Here is a 20,745-nt window from a genome sequence, read left to right on the forward strand (position 1 = left end):
ATGCTGATAATTTAAAAGATTTTAATAAAAGAAAAAAGGTGGAAAATAAGGGAAAAGGAAGTGAATAAGCAAGATAATGTCCTGACAGTAATGATATATGATTTTGCAAAGGTCAAATGAGACAAGCCTAATTTAATTTTCTTTCAAAGATGGTGAAAAGCCACATTGATAGCAGGAACAATAAGTGTAAGTATTGACATTTGAGCAAGGCTTTTGATTTTAGATTAGAGAAAGCAAGGTATTCTTTGAATACTATTCAGCTGTCAGTTCACCATGATTCCTCTTTTTTGTATATTCACCCCTAGCCAATTTGGAAACATTGTCAAGTAATAAAAACTCACTTTCTGGAAAATTTTAGAAAAGGAAGTAATTTTGACCAGATAATTTGAGGTTCCTTGTTGGTAGTAATTATCATTCTGTCAAGCCAACAAACTATATCCCTTAAATTTTGTGACCAGTGTATCAAAAAAGAAAAAAGACAAAAAACCCACACATTAAACTAGAATGTAGGCTTCTGTGAGTTTGAGCAGATCCCTTCTTTGAGCCTCAAATTCCTAAATTTGGATGTATTTTTCTTTTCAAGATCTGATTGTGTGGAGATTCTCAAAAAATGTGGAGATCAGAACAAATTCCCTGAAGACCACACAGCTGAAAGTATTTGTGAGCTTCTGTCACCTACAGATGACCTGGAGAATTGTATACCTTTAGATACGTACCTCAGTAAGTACTGTTTTTGTTTGTTTTTAGATTTCAACTACTTCTCTCTTGATCTCTGTCCTTGCTATTTTAGATGAGCATTTATATATTGAGAACATGTGTTTAAATGATACTATCTCAATTACAGACTCTTAGTTGCTTTGCCTTTTTAACCCAGGAAAGCATTGTCATCTTAAGTTTTGTAAGAAGTGATGTTATATCAATCTAAGCAAGTATGAATTGTTATTCATCAGAAATTCTAAGCTGTGAATCGGGGGCTAGCCTTCTCTGATATCATTATTATCTCCTTCTACTGTGATGTGCAGAAAGTAGAATTTCCCCTAGAGAGTATTCAGCTTTTTGTCATCAGAGTATCAGTGTACCTCAGCCAGCCACCCACACAATAAAGAATGATAGTCAGATTTGTATAGGAAAATGGCACTTCTCTCACTGTTTCAACTTCTCTCTGCCAAATACTCCTGCCAAGTAAATTGGTATCTCATTGAAGAATTCTGAGCTGAGCTTGTTGGCAACAGTGTGAAGATGTGTTGGAGGCCAGGGAATAACCAGTAGAACAGAACTCCTACACACTCAGTAGTTAGGAAAAGGGAGTTGTTTAGGCTGCCACCAGGGGGCATCAGGGCTGTGAGCTGGCTGGAACACAGCGAAGCACCTACTTGGTTTCTTTTCCGTGTCAGATATGATTAAATTCAACTGCAAATAACAGAATAGATAGAAGTAAAAGAAAACTCAAAAAACAATATTCTGGGACTGTTTGGGTGGCTCCATCATCAGGAATCCAGGCTCCTTTTATCTTTCTCTACTAACTGTAGTACTTGGCTTCAGTCATCAAGGTTATTTCATGTTATTTATTATCACAACATGGCTATTGGAATCCTAGCCACTACACTCTAGTTCTAGAGAAGAGGGAAAGCAAACAACTTCTCATTGGCCACCCCTAGTTGTATGGAAAACGGGGAAAGATTATCTTTTTAGCTATTGGCCTATTGCTACCCTAAGTAAAATTGGGAGATCTGTTAGTAAAAAGGAGAGATAAATGGATGCTGAATTTGTAGTTAGCAGTAATTGTCACATTTTATTAAGACCAACAAACTATATCCTTTAATCTTTATGACCAGTATAGCCAAGGGAAAAAAAAATGCATTAAACAAGAATGTAGGCCTCTCTTGGTCTGAGCAGATCACTTCTTCAAGCCTAATTCCTTATGTATAGAATGGAATGGCTTGACTAGATGAAATGAACTCCAAGAGCCCTTGTACCTCTATAAGTCTTGGGGTCTGAATCTAATCTAAAATTAAGTAAGCAAATCTTTTTTCTTTTTCTTTCTTTCTTTTTTTTTTTTCCTTTTTTTTTTTTTTTGGTACTGATGATTGAACTCAGGGGCATCAGCCACTGAGCCACATCCCCAGCCCTATTTTATATTTTATTTAGAGTCAGGGTGTCACTATGTTGCTGAGTGCCTTGTTTTTGCTAAGCCTGGCTTTGAACTCACGATCCTCCTGCCTCAGCCTCCAAAGCCACTGGGATTACAGGCGTGCGCCACCACACCTGGCTAAGTAAGCAAATCTAATATATTCACAATCCTAGACTATTACAGCAATCCAGTAGGAACTATTTCAGTAGGAGAAAAATTAAAGAAATGCTTTTTTCTTAAATTTCAGATATCACAGTTTATCTTAAATGAGACTCTTCCTTGCTAATTATTTCAGAAGTTTAATATAATCATGGTATGGGATTCATATTACCATAGTAGATGGCTATTTATGATAAAACATACTAAATTATTCCTCTTAAACAGAAGCACCTCAAGAGGCTGAGCAGGAGGATCTTCAGTCAAGGCAATTTAGCAAGACCTATCTCAAACTAAACATTAAGTAGAACTGAGAATGTAGGTTAGTGATAAAGCACCTCTCAGTTCAATCCCTAGTACCAAAATAAATAAACAAATAAACATGAGCACCTATTTTGCCACCTTTTACAAAATATACTTATCACTTTGTAGCCCTAACATTACTTATTACTTATTATTTTCTGAGTTTATCTTTTATTTACACAATATGTTTATTGACTGGCTATAACTCTGTAGTAGAGTACTTGCCTAGCATACATTATCCCAAGCACCACAAAAATAAATAAAGTATATTTTATCTACCAGATATAAACTCTATGTCAGAGACTTGTCTATTTGTTCATCACTATATCTTTAGTGCCCAGAATCTTGAATAGTATATTGTAGGTACCCAATAAACAAACACATAAGTGAATATATGTATCTTTATGCTAAATTCATAAATGATGAGAAAATCTATTTTAATAGCTTATTAGAATCCAGTCTTGCTTTATGCCCATGAACTCTTCATTTATTTTAGCCATAATTAACTCAGATAATTTACAGACTTCTTTTATTCTTTCAAATTGGTTAAACTGATCTGTTTGGGGGGGGGGGGGTTTGGTTTTGGTTTTTTTTTTTTTTTTTTTTAGGGCCAAGTACTTTAGGTAACATCATAGAAGAAGTGACTCATCCCTGTAACCCAAATCCTTGTCCAGCCAATGAGCTCTGTGAAGTGAACAGAAAAGGGTGTCCATCTGGAGATCCCTGTCTTCCATACTCTTGTGTTCAAGGTAAGAGGTAGGTAGGTGTGGGTGTGGGATGAGCATGAATAGATTGCTCTAGTGTTTCTTTGGGGTTTTTCTGGTATATATAGGGGTTGTCTTTGGAAGGCTGCAAGGGACATTTTATTTTTTAAGTTATGTTTTTCTAAAATGTTTAGTTTTCCCAGTAAACATGTATTTTCTGTATAAGCAAAAAAAGAGAGAGAGAGACAACACATGTAAACTTTTGGTTATCATTTATATTGTGAACTAATAGTATCAATTGAAAACTTCATCTCATAATGAATTATAAGGTTCTTGACTACAAAAGAGAAGTTTGGGTTAGCTCTTTGTACTTTCTCTTCCATGTTGTAATATTTGACAAATGTTCATGTTTTTTTCTTTTCTTTCCTTAGTATGTGGAAAAATATCATATTCAATAGGATGTAATAATTATCATCATAAAGGTTAACCTTGGGGCTGGGGTTGTGACTCAGCAGTAGAGCGCTCACCTAGCAAGTGTAAGGCCCTGGGTTAGATCCTCAGCACCACATAAAAATAAATTAATTAGTTAAATAAAGATATATATGATTAACCTTATTGGGAGGCTGAGACAGAAGGATTGCAAATTTAAGGCCAACCTCAGCAATTTAGCAAGACCCTCCCTGTCTTGAAAAAATTGTAGAAGTGTTCCTTTTGATTAGTCTCAGTAGAGCGAGTGAGCCAAGTGGTTGTGTTCATGTCTCAGAAACCTGTAGCAATCACAGTATAGCTGACTGAGGAGCAGTTTGAAGAATTCAAAGAAACTTTTTCACTAATTGACAAGGATAGTGATGGAATTATAACAACAAAAGAATTGGGAAATACAATGAGGTCTCTTGGGCAGAATCCTACAGAAACAGAATAATAAGACATGATTAATGAAGTAGATGCTGATGGTAATGGCATGATTGACTTCTGAATTTCTGACAATGATGGCAAGAAAATGAAAGACACAGGCAGTGAAAAAGAAATTAAAGCAGCATTTCCTGTGTTTGCTAAGGATAACAGTGGCTATATTAGTGCAACAAAGCCTCGCCATGTGATGACAAACTGTGGAGAGAAGTTAACAGATGAAGAGGCTGTTGAAATTATCAGGGAAGCAGATATTGATGGTAATGGTCAAGTAAAGTAGGAAGAGTTTGTATAATGACAGCAAAGTCAAGACTTTACAGAATGTATTCAATTTCTTGTACAATATTGTTCATTTGACTTTTCTCTTTTTTATTCCAATTTGTTATATATGACAGCAGAATGTATTACAATTCATATTACACATATAAGAGCATATTTTTTATATCTCTAGTTGTATACAAAGTATATTCATATCTTCATATATGTACTTAGGGTAATGATGTCCATTCATATATGATGTCCTTTCACAATGATATCTTCATGTATGTACTTAGGGTAATGATGTCCATCTCATTCCACCATCTTTTTTACACCCCTTGCCCCCTCCCTTCCCCTTTCTTTCCTTTGCCTCATCTAGAGTTTGTCTATTCCTTCCATGCTTCCCCTCCCAACCCCACTATGAATCAGCCTCCTTATATCAGAGAAAACATTTGGCATTTGATTTTGGGGGATTGGCTAACTTCACTTAGCATTGTATTCTCCAGCTCCATCCATTTATCTACAAATATCATGATTTTATTCTTTTTTATTGCTGAGTAATATTCCATTGTATATACATACCACAATTTCTTATTCCATTTATCTACAGGCATCTAGATTGGTTCCACTGTTTAGCTATTGTGAATTGTGCTGCAATAAACATTGATGTGGCTGTGTCTCTGTAGTATGCTGTTTTTAAGTCCTATCCTTGGAGTGTAGACCGAGGAGCGGGATAGCTGGGTCAAATTGTGGTTCCATTTCAAGTTTTCCAAGGAATCTCCATACTGCTTTCCATATTGGCTGCACCATTTTTACTTTTCTGTGTAACTTATCTATAAAAGTAGAGACACATACTATACCCCTAAATTACATCCCAGGCCTACATAATCTTTAATAGCTACACAGAACCTTTAAGATTTCTGTCAAGTGTATCTAATGTCATAAAAGTCATAAAACAACATCATAGAACATTACCATTACCATTTTTTTTAACAGGTTGCAAATTGGGAGAAGCTTCTGATTTTATTGTCCGTCAAGGGACACTAATCCAGGTGCCATCATCTGCAGGGGAAGTTGGATGTTATAAAATCTGTTCATGTGGACAGAGTGGACTCTTAGAAAACTGCATGGAGATGCATTGTATTGATCTGCAGAAATCTTGTATTGTTGGAGGGAAAAGAAAAAGTGAGTCTTGAATGATATTTGTTGTTTTTAATATGAGATTAGTTGTCTTTAGATATCTTTTTTAATTTTAGTATATTTTTTAGTTGTAGATGAACACAATATCTTATTTATTCATTTTTATATGGTGCTGAGGATTGAAACCACGGCCTTGCGCGTGAGAGGCAAGCGCTTTACCCACTGAGCCACAACTCCAGCCCATCTTTAGATATCTTTATAGGAAGAATGTTGAATGGATTCTCACCAGAGAGTCACATCTACACATCTGATACTACAGGGCAGTATTTTTTAAATAATATGGAGCCCTAAAACTTCCAAGGAAACCTCTTAGAAGCCCCTTCAGGAAAGGACTAATGTAGCTTAATGGTAGAGAACTTGCTTAGGGTGCATGAGGTCCTGGGTTCAATCACCTGTACCATACGCGCACTCATGTGGACACACACACACACACATACACAAAGAGTGATGGCTAATAATAATTAATACTTGATTGAAGTATAATCATACTACAAATTATAAGCATGATGCTGTCTTTTTTTTTTTTTTTTTTTTTTTGGTACCGGAGATTGAACCCAGGGGTACTTAACTAGTACATCCCCCAGCCCTTTCTTATATTTTATTTAGAGATGGGGTCTTGCCAAGTTGCTTAGAGCCTTGCTAAATCACTGAGACTGTCTTTGAACTCGCAATCCTCCTCCTTAGCCTCCCGAGCCTCTGGGATTACAGGCATTGGCCATCATACCTAGCTGATGCTAAGACTTGATGCTAAGTCTTGCCTTATACTATCTTAATCCTCTTCTAGGAATTATTATTATCCCTACTTCATAGATAAGGAAATCAGTGCTCAAAGAGTGTCTCAGCTAGTAAGTGAACAAGACAGAATTCAGCTTTATGCTTATTTGATTGCAAAGGACTCGCCCTTCACAGGCCAGGACACAGGTACCCTCCCTCCCCTTCCTCATCCATTCCCCGACTTCATCCCCACTTCACCTTAAGTGAAACTCTCATTCTGACATTATGGGGAAAAAATGGGGAGGCAAAACAATGTTGATTAGGGGTTTGGAACAAAACACATTAAAATGTACCATTCTGCAAAGAATGGTAGTACATGCCTATAATTCCAGCTACTTGGGAGACTGAGGCAGAAGGAATACAAGTTCAGGCCAGCCTCAGCAACTTTGCAAAGCCCTTAGCACCTTATCAAGACCCTTTCTCAAAAATAAATAATAAAAAAGGGCTGGGGATATGACTCCGTGGTTAAACACCCCTGGGTTAAATACTCGGTACCAAATAATCAAGCAAAAAAAAGTCCCACCTTTTGATCACCTTCCCTAAAAATCTTAAGATCTTGTTTTTCCACTGCTCCCTTAACTATTTTTTACTTACAGCCTTAACAACTGTTCCTGTCAATATATAACTTGAAAAACCATAGAAAAGGGGCAGAGTGTATAGCTTAATGGTAGAGCGCTTGCCTAGTGCGCTCAAGGCCCTGGGTTTAATCTGAAGTACTGCAAAAAAAAAAAGAAAAAAGAAAAAAATTAGTAAAGAAATCCCACTTTTAAAATATGTTCCCTTCCCACCTGCTCACTTTGCTATCCCACCCCTACTCCTATTCTTCAGAGTAGTTCAGCTTTTATATGCTTTTGATTTACTCTTCTGTGTGAAATATTTTTGGAAAGAAGAATGATCTTAGCTAAAAAGAGCTCAAAAATTTCAATTCTAGAGCAAATCAGGTATTTGTTTTTTAGTCCATATTCTATTTGGCTAAAATGTGAAGGTAGGTACCTTGTATTATAGGAGGTATATGGAAACAAATGAGTTTATTCCTTCTATAAACATTCACTGATTAAGTGCCTGTTCTGTACAAAAGAAAATACTAGTGTCTTGTGGAGCTAAAACTAGTCTGAGGGTGAGATCCTGCTTATTTTATATGGTAAGATGGAAGAGAATTTGAGTCACAGAAAGTTGCATTGCTCTTCCAGGAGTTAATCAATTCTTTCAGGGCATCAAGAGGGTCTTCAATCTAAAGATGACACCAGATCTGACTTTGGAGAGATGAATGAAGTTCCAAAGGAAGAGAAGAGCAATCAGGCAGAGGGGCAGCCAAAAACATTCTCAGAAAATAGGGAGGAAAAGGAAATAGGGAGGAGCAAGGTGGGACCAGCAAAATAGGGCTTGAAAGAATATGGTAGGAGGTAAATATGAAAATATAAACATCTCAGATATAAGTCCTTAGTTTGTATATTTGAAAGTCATCTTTCAAGAATTCCCATTTAAATTTTTTTGAACTCTTAAAATTTTAATTCGTGCCCTATTTCTTAATATGTAATATAGTTTGATGTTTTCTTTCTCTCAGGTCACGGAACAACCTTTAATATTGACTGCAATGTCTGTTCTTGTTTTGCTGGTAATTTGGTATGTTCCACCCGCCTTTGCCTCAGTGAGCACAGTTCAGAAGATGACCGTCGCACCTTCACAGGTAACTGTGGGCACTAAGATGGCACCCTCAGGAAACCATCATTCCTTTGCACACATTTTCCCTTCAAGGCAGCCTCTCTGGTCTTGCTTTAACTGCAAAGGAATAAAATCAATATAGAACCTGAAGGTAAGACACTTTCCCTCTGGGTCTCAGTTTTAGTTTGTATGAATTGAAGGCATTAAATTAAATGATTTCTTAGGGTCCTTCTACCACTAAAATTCTGGGATTCCAGGAGTCAAAAAGAACAGGGCCAATGAATGAGGTGTTTTCAGTTAAATGGAACTTTTTCTAGCTAGTAAAATACTCCATTTACTCCTACTATGTCTGGAGGCACAGATTCTAGATCCTACCATGCCTGTCTGAAGTGTCCATGTATTTTCTAAGTTTGTTTCTTACCACTTTCATTTTTAACCTTCCTTAGTTTACTAGTTCATTTAGGCTCCCAACAATAATAACATCCTAGAATAATACTACTTGCCTTCGTTGTATGTTCATACCAGCTCCAGTAGTTGCAAAGCCTGGTAAGGCGGAAGGTTTTTCTCCTCTTATGTTGCAGTTACCAACAGCAGCAGCACAATCCACTGATGTCTCTTGGTATCTGCTTTCTTCCAGATCTGAAATACCTTCTAAGTACAGAGGTACTATTAGTGGCCCTTATCACCATTTTATGCCACTGCAGTGGCAACTTGATTCTTCTTTTCCTGGAGATGAGATTAGGAAGAGGGAAAACAGAGTTAGGATCTGTGCCTCCAGCCCATCAGAAACAAAAAGGAGACCAGAGCTAAGAAGTGAACAGCAGAATGATGGGGAAATAGAAGTAGAACTGACTCCACCCCATCCTCTCTTCACCCTGATGAGTACCAGCCTTCACTGCTGTATTATTATTTTCATTGCCTTTTACTCTTATCTTGTGTCTGCTCTGCTCTGCTCTGATGAGGCAATTCATTCTGCTTAGAGAAATCATACAGGAATGAGGATTAAAAAGTGAACTAAATATTTTCAAGTATGACTTTTTATTTATTCATTGATTCATGTATGCATTTATTTTTTTAAATTGTAGGTGCACACAATACCTTTACTTTTATTTATTTCTTTTTAAGTGGTGCTGAGGATCAAACCCAATGGCCTCACCCACACTAGGCAGCACTCTACCACTGAGCCACAACCCCAGCCCCCCCCGCATGCATTTTGTGTGTGTGTGTGTGTGAGTGTGTATGTGTGCATGTGTGTGTGTGTGTGTGTGTGCGCACACACATGTCTGTGTGGTGCTGGGAATTGAACCAGGGCCTTGTGCATGCAAGGTAGGCACTCAACCAACTGAGCTATATCCCCAGCCCCACATGCATTTGTTTTTAACATCTAAATTTCTTTCTCAAATTAACTTTATAGCTAATAAGACCTTTATTCTCTTATAGTGTGTGGCCCCTACTATTCTGGGATAAATTAAGCCAAATACTCTTTTTTTTTTTTTTTTTTTTGCAGTACTGGGAATCAACCCAGGGTCTCATACATGCCAGATAAGCACTGTATTGCTGAGCCATATCCCCCAGCATATGCCAATGACTCTTTAGCTAGCAGGGAATTCTGTTGGCCCCAAACTCTATCACATTTCTTATGACTCAGTGACCCAATCCAAGCATGATTCAGAAAGAGACATTCAAAAAATTTGTCTCAAAATTACAATAATTTCCCGAGTTACCTTCTTTTCTTCCTCCTTCCCAAGGAGACAAGTGGAAGAAACCTACAGGTAAAGCTGACAGCCCTCTCTTATTTTTGGAATTACCCTTTAATATTCAAGAAATCCCCCAAGCCAGACTTTAAACATCCTAATTCCAAATTTTATATGCCAGATCAGGAGATCCATGCTTTATTCTTCCTACCTGTACTCTTTCAGCGCCTACTGTCTTTAAAACCCTGTCAGTGATTGCTGGGAAGTTCTGTTTTTTTTTATTTGCTTTTTTTTTCTGATTTAATTTATAATTTTGTTTTAACATGAGTCCTCCACGTGATTGTTAATGGCTTGCCTTCACAAGGACAGATGAGGGGAAGGAGAGAAAACACATACATATTTTTGAGACTGTTTCCTCCCTCAGGTCTGCCCTGTAACTGTGCAGATCAGTTTGTCCCTGTGTGTGGGCAGAATGGACGCACTTACCCCAGTGCCTGCATTGCTCGCTGTGTGGGTCTCCAGGACCATCAGTTTGAGTTTGGATCGTGCATCTCAAAAGACCCATGTAATTCTAACCCCTGCCCAAAAAACCAAAGGTAAGTCAAATGGCCATTTATTTTTTTTAACCAAAGACCAGCACTTACAAAGCATCGGTGAAATACAAAAGTGAAAAAGTGATCTCTGACCCAAAGAGCGTAGAGTGTGGAGGGAAAGAGAGTACAGCTAGTTGGCAGTGTGATTGGAGCCCAGAATCTGGGAAAGCCTCTGGATTATATGTTGCTCAGCTGAATCTATGAAAATGAACAGAAAAATGCAGGCCAGTTTATAGGAGAGGAAAGCTGGTGTGGGTGAAGGCAGACAACAACAGGAGCTGGAGTTGTAATTATTGGAGATGAGGAGGTATTGTGGTGTCTGCTGGGAGCTTCAGCAATTCTAAGACTGAAACAGAAAGTAAGATGAGGAAAGTAGCTGAGGAAACAAGAGAAATGGATGTACTTTTGTTACCAGCTATTTATGCCTGATCATCAAAGGAGACTTTGTTCTATTTATATGCCTCCTTTTAGGGTTTGGACAGTCTCAGGAACTTAATATTATTTGAAATTATTTGGTTTAGGGCTCCCTTCTCTACAGTCTCCTCACTGAGCTCAGAAGACAGTAAACCTGGCCTTGATAGATTTCTGCATGTGGTGGCCACGAGGGCAAGTGTCTGAGAGACTTGTAAATTGCTTCCTTCTGAGACCTGAACAGTCCACATACTGGTGCCACAGTCCTTTCCTCATGAAAGATTTTGTGGAAAATAAGCAAATATTTCTTCATCCTGGAAACCTGGTGTAGTATGGAAAGAGTGAGGATTTTTTGGTACAGGTCTAAAAGTGACCTCATCACTATTCCAGCCATGTTCCATTATCTAGAACTCTCACTTGAACAAAGCCAACTTCTCAGAGACACCTGGGAAATGTAATCTAGATTTATGCCCTAGAAGAAAATTAAATGAATTTGAAGAACTTATCTGGCCTATCTATTAATGCTTATTAGCCCTTCTCATATTAAGAAAAATGTAAATTAAATTTAAACTACAAATGTGTACCATTTTCCATCTTATCAGATTGGCAAAGACAAAAAGGTTGATAATATGTATAGAAACAAATCCTCTCACACAAGATGGGGTTGGGAGAGAACTGCCACATCTTTTCTGGAGAGCAGCTTGGCCCAATCCTGGTTTTATGTCCTTTGGATTAGCAAATGTAAATGCTCATACTTCCATAAAATGTCTCTCAAAGAATACATAAGAAATAGCTCAGAGTAGTTGCCTCTGGGAAAGGGATCTAGATGGTTGGGTCACAAGAATAAGAGGAAGACTAATTTTTCACTGTGTGTCATTTTGTATTTTTCAGATTTATTGTGGACTTGTGTTTTCCGTTCAAAACAAAATATTTAGAAAACAAAAGATTATACTCACTTGTAAAGTATCTACTAAGGCAGCTGGCATTTATTTCTAAAAATTAGGACAAAACAACAACCAAGACAGGCCATCCTCACCCTGATCATTTTACTTTCATTTGTTCCCCAGATTCTCAGCCTATTCCTATGATCCTCTTGTGTTTTTTGTTTTTGTTGTTGTTTTTCTTTAGTGATTTTATTTTTATTTTTATTTTTTTAGTTGTCAATGGACCTTTATTTTACTTATTTATATATGGTGCTGAGATTTCAACCCAGTGGTTCCCACATGCTAGGCAAGTGCTCTACCACTGAGCCACAACCCCAGCCCCCTCTTGTTTTTATATTTTCAAAGTATTCAAGTTTCTCCTACCCACATTACCAAATGTCTCCTAATACTCTTAGCTATCATGCCTTCCATGTTAATGGATATTAACATAAATATTCTCTTCCATTTTTCCTTTTCAAACCTCTTAGCCAGGCACAGTGATGCACACCTGTAATCCCAACAATTCAGGAGGTTGAAACAGGAGGATGAAACAGGAGGACCACGCGTTTGAGGGTAGCCTCAGCAACTTATCGAGGCCCTCAACAACTTAGTGAAACCCTGTCTCCAAATAAACAATAAAAAGGCTAGGCACAGTGGTGCATGCCTGAAATCCCAGTGGCTCGGGAGGCTGAGGCAGGAGGATAGTCCACCTCAGCAGTTTAGCATGATCCTGTCTCAAAATACAAGAAGGGTTGGGAATGTGGCTTAATGGTTTAGCACACCTGGATTCAATCTCTGGCACCAAAAAATAAAAATAAATTAAAAATAAAAGTAATAAAAACTAAAAAGGACTAGTGATGTAACTCAGTGGTAAAGCATCCCTGAGATAAATCCCCAGTACCAAAAAAAAAAAAATTTTTTAATCTTAAATTTCCATAAAACCATTTCAAAAGACAACTGAATATGGTGGTGATGGTAATTTCTGTAAAAAAAATCTCCTTCAAGATAAAATAACACTTGCTACTATGTTCCCCTCCTTTTATTTTACTAATATTTGCATATCTTATTATTTCAAATATCCATTTTCATGGGTCTTATTGTCATATAAAAAAATCTTGTATACCCCTTACAAAAATTGGGAAAGCAGAAAAATAAGAATAAGCTATCATCCTAACCCCTCTTAAGGAGTCAGGAATGAGAATGAAACGCCCTGGCCAGAAAGGACCTGCTTTGGTGGCATTCTCTCACTGGTTGCAACTAACCAGCTTCAAGCACTCAGTCTTATAGGCACAGACCTGAATTTTTTAGGACAGAGTGAAGCCTTTCTGTAAGACAGACTCACGTTAGCCAAGCTGACAAAGCACCCATTATTTGTTATTGACTGTGAGGCCTCCAATGTCAGACTGCAACCCACCTGCTGGCCTCATATCACAGCACTTCTGTCCCATGCTTACATCCTTGGCTCCTGCCCTGGGGGTCATCTGCCTCTTCCCCAGCACTCCATCCTCAAGTGTCACCCTTGTGTTCATGGCTGCTCCCTCAGCCTGGGGGTGACCTTCCTTACCTGCCTGGTTCCATCTAGAACACCCCCTCCCTGATGCTTTCCCTGTGCTCTCCACTCAGTGTCTCATTCCCAGGAGAAGTTCATGTGTCATTTCCTTTTTTTTCTTTTTTGGTACTATTGGTACCGGGGATTGAACCGAGAGGTGCTTAACCACTGAGCTATATCCCAGCCCTGTTTTTATTTTTTATTCTGAGACAAGGTCTTACTTAGCTGCTGAGGGCCTCACTAAGTTGCTGAGGCTGTCTTTGAACTTTCGATCCTCCTGCCTCAGATTCCCAAGCAGCTGGGATTACAGGTGTGTGCCATTGTGCCTGGCTCATGTGTCATTTTCTACTTCATAACCTACTTTCTCTGCTTGCTTGACTGTCACACTCTACATAAGCTCCTTGGGGGACGGAGCTGTTTTGATTTATCTCTTACTTTCTCCTCAGCTCCCTATGCTTTGTCCAGGGTTTTTCTGGCCCACCACAATCCCCCACTACATCTGGCTCATGGTGTTACATTCTTGTTTTTCAGATGCGTATCCAAACCACAAGTCTGCCTGACAACTTTTGATAAATTTGGATGTAGTCAATATGAGTGTGTGCCAAGACAGCTTGCCTGTGACCAAGTCCGTGATCCTGTTTGTGACACAGACCACATGGAACACAATAATCTTTGCATTTTATACCAAAGAGGAAAAAGCCTGTCTTACAGAGGCCCATGCCAGGTAATTGTTTGGCTGATAAACCGAAGTGCACTGGACGTAGAATTGGTTTATGATCTTTGACAGATGAGTCAGCAGTAAGACCACCTGAGGATCTTCTGTGAATACTGTTGAAACTAGAGAACCCAGTCCTCCACTAAAAAAGACCAGCTCTTTCTTATAATTCTGGAAGGCTGGCTAATGTATAAGCAAACACAGAGCATGGCTTCTTGCAGCCTGCTCCTAGGAAAAGAGTTTCAAGTTTCACACCCCAGCATGGTCGCCATCATTTTCACTTCCATAGTTCTGTGGTTCACCCAATAGAAAACAAATCTGGAGGAGTATGAGTTAAAACAACAAACAAAAGAGCTTTCCTGGGCTGGGATTGTGGCTCAGTGGCAGAAGGCTTGCCTCAAAAGTATGAGCTCTGGGTTCCATCCTCAGCACCACATAAAAATAAATAAATAAAATAAAGGTGTTGTGTCCATCTACAACTGAAAAAATAATAATTTAAAAAAAAAAAGAATTTCCCACAGTTCCCACCATAGTCCTATCTCCTGTGATACTGAAAAGTTATTGAAAATTTCACTACAACATTGTACATTAGCTAATCTCTCAATCTGCTAGGGCTGTGGAGTCTGCATTCATCTTAAATAAATAACCCCTAGGCAAGCACATTGAGGTTTCTCACATGCACCACTGTTTTTATGCTGATCCACCTTCTGGAGATTCTCATCTTGGGGCCCAGAATGCCCTACCCTGATTGCTTCTTAGTCCCTGGTCCTCATCATTAGAAAAGTTCCTTCACCTTGTCTGCTAGGTTGGTTTTCTATCAAAGCTTGTGCTCCATTAGTATCAACAGTATAACTCTTTTATTTTTTTTTTTTTTGGATGGGGTGGGTGCTGGGGGGAGTACTAGGTATTGAACTCAGGGGCACTTGACCACTGAGCCACATCCCAAGGCATTTTTTGTAATTTTTATTTTAGAGACAGGGTTTCACTGAATTGCTTAGTGCCTGGCTTTTGCTGAGGCTGGCTTTGACCTTAAGATCCTCCTACTTCAGCCTCCCCAGCTGCTGGGATTACAGGCATGCACAACCCTACCCAGCTCAAAAGCACCTACTCTTTTTTTTTTTTTTTTTTTGGTGCTGGGGATTGAACCCAGGGCCTTGAGCATGCGAGGCAAGCACTCTATCAACTGAGCTATATGCCCAGCCCTTGAAAGTATCTACTCTTAATTCCTAATCTTCTCTTTCTATTTGTTCCCTCCTCTTAGCTATGATTTACTTTTGTGATATATTCCTAACCTAATTGGTGGGTCTAAATTCTGTTTGCCCCACTGATCTCTCCACTCCTCTCCTTCTTCGTACTCAGCATGAATAATGAAGCCTCTGCATTTCCATGACTGATCTTATTTTTTTCAAACATCTTCCTGAGTAGTAAGAAAAGTCTGGGCAGAGGGGAGGAGGTAGTAGAGGTGGATATTTTTGTCTTCAATCAGTTCACATGGAATGAGCACACAACAGAGAGGCTAAGAAAAACAATCTTTTCAGTTCATCTTCAGACAACCTTATTGCTTCCACACCTCCACTTAGCCCATCTCAAGAGTTTAAAAGAGCCCTTGCAATTTACATCTATGTCTCTTCCTCCCTGAAAATAGACTTGGTACTCTTGGTTAGGAAAAGTGCACCATAGATTTCCAGGCTAAATGTGATTCGTTTGCCCTCAGCCCTTCTGCAGAGCCACAGAGCCCATCTGTGGGCACAACGGTGAGACCTATAGCAGCATGTGTGCTGCCTACTCAGATCGTGTGGCAGTGGATTACTATGGGCCCTGCCAGGCTGTTGGGGTCCTCTCAGAGTATAGTTCTGTCGCTGAGTGTGCTGCAGTGAAGTGTCCTTCGCTCTCTGCAACTGGGTGCAAACCCATCATCCCACCCGGTAGGCTGGCAACGTTTGGGGTGGGCAGGGTACAATTGAGAAAACTTACTTATCTGCCTCTAGATAGTGAACCACTGAGAAGATATTTGACTGATTAAATTTTTTCAAAAATTAGGAAGAAACTCATAGGCTTTTTAGACACATCACACTGGGTTAACCTTAAAAGTTATGTGTTACCTTAGAGATCATCTATCTAGTCCAGTGATTTCAAAATAATAGGCAGCTTTTCTCAAGTGAAATCTTATACCAAACACCAAAACATAAACATCTGTTGTATTTTGTTATAAAATTAGGGTTACTAGTTTAAATGCATAGTGTTTACTTATCAAAAGTTAGTGAACAAAGAATCAGTAATTAAGAGAGGAATAATCAAAGCAGTTTTGATGTACACAGACATTTGAAATTGAGAAATCAGAAGAGAATTATTGTCTTAGATGGACCTTAGTATCTGATTTAATTGGCTTAGTTGCATATAATCAGAAAAGTCTGGTTTCATACAGACAGTTGTAAGCAGTCAATTTTTTAAACAAGTTATAAGACCTCAAGTTGGTTGGGGAACACAGCAGTCATCAGGAAGCATAGCTGGAGCCCAGAATGAAGTGTTGGTCACTTCACAAACCATTTTTTTTAATTTGAAATTTTAATTCTGAATTCATGCAAAATGGTTTCTATTACAGGTGCTTGTTGCCCATTATGTGCTGGAATGTTAAGAGTTTTATTTGACAAAGAAAAACTGGACACTATTGCTAAGGTAAATTGCTTTAGGTATCAGGTACTATTGCAAACTTATTGCTAAATCTCTCAAGAATAGAGTTTATTGTCCCCATTTATAGATGAAGAAACTATCCTCAAAAAAGAGACTTTCCGGGCTGGGGATGTGGCTCAAGCAGTAGCGCGCTTGCCTGGCATACGTGCGGCCTGGGTTCGATCCTCAGCACCACATACAAACAAAGATGTTGTGTCTGCTGAAAACTAAAAAATAAATATAAAAAAAAAGAGAGAGAGAGAGAGAGACTTTCCTAGGGTTGTTCAGCTAATAATTACTGGAATGAGGGTTTATGCCCAGACTGGCTGCCTCCCAACCTGTGCCTCTTCCCTCCACACCCAACCATGCACATTGGTCAACTAAGCCTTTCTTAGAAAAGGTCCCCCACTGGCACAATGAGCTTGGTAGGGGCTCAAAATACCCAGGTCAAGATAACTAGATGGTTTTAAGGTCACCTCCCTTCACACCAGAACCCCTTCCTCCTAGGGACTTTCCAGAACCCACCACCTTCCCTGGATAGTTTGGCCCCTTTCTGTTTTGTGCGCCATCTCTTTTTGCTCCTTTTTGTGGAAATGACTCCAGAAATGTAGTAGCCAACACTTGCTACTACCTAGAGAATTCTTCCCATTTTGGTTAAAATATCTTTACAGGAAGGCTTTATGTGCCTGAAGACTCTAACTCAGAACAGTTACTTTTTTAAAAAGCACTTCTGGTGAGTATTTATCTTGGCCACAAAAACCCAATTGTAATGGACTCTGAAGATTTGTTCAGCAGAGTCTTTTTGGGGCCTGGCACCTGGGGGTTCCTTGGTCAAAGAGTCTCCTCAGCTGGCAGCTAAAGCAAGTGACCCAGGCAGTGTTAGGGAATTCTTATTTTCAGGTGATAGAAATGTTTTCCCTTTCTAGGTAACAAACAAAAAGCCAATAACAGTTCTGGAGATACTTCAGAAAATCCGCATGCACGTGTCTGTCCCACAGTGTGATGTATTTGGATACTTCAGCATCGAGTCTGAAATTGTGATCCTCATCATTCCTGTCGATCATTATCCAAAAGCTTTGCAGGTGGGGCTGAGACACATTGTACAGCCATCGTTTCACTTTCAAGTTTGGTGGACTTGAGAGGGGAGGCACAAACCAGGATCAGGGAAGGACCATGGGTGAGGAAATGGAGGCGCCTGAGGAGTTTGGAAGGGCAGGAAGGAGAAAAACAAGGCAGTCTCTGATGACTGAATGTTTTCCAGGTGGCTGAGGCCTAGTACACAAATGATAGTGCAATTCAAAGGAGACAGGGGAGGGGAGAAGTCAAGGTACAGTGATTCAGAGTGTGCAAAGATGGACAGAGTCTGTGAAATCATAGATTCCTATCCACCCATTGCATCAAGGCAGCTGCAGCCCAGGGAGGAAGGGGCTGGCACAGGTCATGCAGTGACAAAGCCAAAATGGACTCCAGTCTCCTGAGGGATGCACTTCTGCTGTTGAGGACGATCCATGTAGATTTGGTCTTATGGGTCCTGGTTTTTCTTCCTCACAGTCTAGAAGCGTGTGGAACCTTACTCACATAAGCTCAAGTTTTAGCATCAAAATAATGAGGGCTCCGGTGATGGGGGCAAGTGCCAGCAGATTGTGAACCATCATCATTATTATTCTCATTGAATTGAATTATTTTCAGCTCACATTTAAAGAAGAGTTAAAAGTGCATTCTCATGACTACATTGAATAATTTGGAAAATCAGTGAAAAGCATCATGGAAAAATGAAAACAATCTTTTAATTAGGGCAGTGGCATTATGGATCATTTCTTTTCCGATTTCCATTCATACTCTTATATTTATGTAATAAATAAAGACTAAAACAAAATGTTGCTTGGGCTAAGAAGGGCAGAAAGAAAGCAAACACCCTTGGAGGTCACACTTCTTTGGAGATTATGGACTTTGCCTGACTAGACCTTTGCACAGAATCTTTGGTTTGTTATTGAAAGGGTTTTATTTTCCCTTTGCAGATTGAAGCCTGCAATAAGGAAGCAGAGAAGATCGAATCCCTTATCAACTCTGACAGCCCCACTCTGGCATCCCACGTCCCTCTCTCTGCCCTCATCATCTCCCAGGTGCAGGTCTCCAACAGCCTGCCCTCAGCCAGCATCAGGGCCAGGCCTCCCTGCCACTCCTTCCCCCTCCTCCTCCTCAGCCTGGGCCTTGCCTTGCACTTGCCCTGGAAACATCACTGACTGCCCACAAAAGGTGCAAAGGGTTCCTTGACCCAACTTTCCTACCTTGTGAAAGACATTCATTCAGGACTGCTGGTCGGTAGTTGAATAATGGCCAAGTAAAAGCACATGTCACCTCTTTTCACCACACAGTATTTTTTTTAATCTGCCAATATTAGTAGGGTTTTTTATTGTTTTTATAAATGTTAAAATACATTCTTTCAAATACTAATGAAAGAGAATGCTCTCTCTGGTGGATCACTGCCTCATGACTTATATTTTGCTCAGTAGATGGGTCCCCACTCTAAAGCAGATTTAACATCACTGGTAAATAAGATGCTCATTTTTTAGAAAGAGAACTTACTCCACTGTCAGGCTCATATCTCAGAAACTTCATTTCAGAGTTCCTTTAAGTATGAAGGTTGCCATTGTGTATGTTTTTGTTTACAAATACCTATTCTAGAAGCTGGGAAGTCCAGTGAAGAATCACTGCTATTAGTATGAAATATAGAGCTTTGAAATTATCATGTAAATCATAAGATAGATTTAAGCTAATTTATAGAAATTTAATTCGGGACCCCATCTATTGTGCTAAGCAAAAGCAAGCTGACCAAATGACTCTCATATAATTAAATGTTGTGACAGTATTAGTAGTCACTAATTTGTGCCCCTGACTTTTGTGAAAGAGATAACTTACATCTCATCAGAGCATCTCACATCATGCATTTTTTACAGTAACCAGATATATGTTCTTCTGTATTCATGGAATTAAATTTAGAGTTTTTAAGCATCAATCTTTAAACCAATTGCTGCTACTTATATGATTGCCAAAAAGTGAAATAATTAGTAATTCTTGTAAATAATACATGATTTTTCTATTTTATTATGAAGAAGGTGAATAGCCATATTTGTAAAATGACAATCATGTGTGTTAACCCAGTACTTTCCGTTCAGGAAGACACATTTGCTTTTTGTGATGTGCACAATGTAGATAAATATTCTGTCTGACTTTCTTTTTTGATATATAGAAGTATAAAGAATTGTGGTTTATATATTTAAAAATGTCAAGCTGAGTATTAAAATGTTTGCATGTTGTCTCAGAAATTGGATTCTTTGAATGTGTTTCACAGTTTGAAATAAGCTATTCAATGTAATACTTCTTGTTTGAATGCACCTGAGCTTAGATTTTTACATGAAGTATTTTTTCAGTATTATATGTACCCTCTGAAACATATAGGGACATGCTTATTATACCAAAATGTTGTTGAAAAGTGGGCACTTAAAGTTTTCAGAATATCTCAATGCTGATGTAGCATGTTTGTTGCAATTGCTCATTTCTGTATAAATGTCTTCGATATACTAGAAAGCTTTTCTATTTTAATAAAAATAATTTTATATGATTATGTGTATTTCCAAGTAATGTGTACATTCAAAATGAAACTATTGATCACCTTGGGTGAGCCGTGTCTTTACTCTGGAATAAGAAGCCATGGCATGTTATTATCCTAGTATAAGGGTCCCAGGACAGCAACGCAGCTAGAACAAATGGACTCATGCATGACCCAAGGACAGATAGCAGCAGAGCCAGGTCCAGAGACCCCAGCTTTAGGCCTCAGGACAGAGAGAGCTCAGGCCTTCTGAGACCTGGGAACAGACAAGGTAGTTCTACTTCCCACTTCCCTGGGCCTGATGTGTCAGCTCCAGGGCACATCCTGAGACAAAGACTCTATAATATGGGAATGCAGGGTCTACTGATGAGGACCTGAGGGGTAATATCAATCAACTTAGGCTAAGTCCCCAGAAACCTTAATGGCTTACAACCACAGAAGTTTCTGTGCTGTTCTCACTACTTGTCCACTGTGGGTCAGCTG

General features: G+C 39.0%; 1 protein-coding gene and 1 pseudogene across 4 annotated transcripts in view; both read left to right on the plus strand.

Annotated features, from left to right (window-relative positions):
- Window positions 1-20,274, plus strand: part of Reck (reversion inducing cysteine rich protein with kazal motifs) — a 77,992-nt gene extending 57,718 nt beyond the window's left edge. For all 4 annotated transcript variants that reach the window (XM_078047815.1, XM_005326269.3, XM_078047816.1 and 1 more), the window contains 10 exons: window positions 584-720; window positions 3,199-3,339; window positions 5,458-5,646; window positions 8,000-8,122; window positions 10,216-10,387; window positions 13,799-13,991; window positions 15,697-15,907; window positions 16,585-16,658; window positions 17,579-17,734; window positions 18,671-20,274. In XM_078047815.1, the coding sequence (XP_077903941.1) occupies window positions 584-720; window positions 3,199-3,339; window positions 5,458-5,646; window positions 8,000-8,122; window positions 10,216-10,387; window positions 13,799-13,991; window positions 15,697-15,907; window positions 16,585-16,658; window positions 17,579-17,734; window positions 18,671-18,895 (1,621 nt within the window). In that variant the 3' untranslated portion in view covers window positions 18,896-20,274. The remainder of the gene's footprint in view (window positions 1-583; window positions 721-3,198; window positions 3,340-5,457; window positions 5,647-7,999; window positions 8,123-10,215; window positions 10,388-13,798; window positions 13,992-15,696; window positions 15,908-16,584; window positions 16,659-17,578; window positions 17,735-18,670) is intronic.
- LOC110598246 (calmodulin-A pseudogene) lies at window positions 3,353-5,138 on the plus strand (annotated as a pseudogene).
- Window positions 20,275-20,745: the final 471 nt, after the last annotated feature.

The sequence above is a fragment of the Ictidomys tridecemlineatus genome, chromosome 4 (assembly GCF_052094955.1).
Source record: "Ictidomys tridecemlineatus isolate mIctTri1 chromosome 4, mIctTri1.hap1, whole genome shotgun sequence".
Classification (NCBI taxonomy): domain Eukaryota; kingdom Metazoa; phylum Chordata; class Mammalia; order Rodentia; family Sciuridae; genus Ictidomys; species Ictidomys tridecemlineatus.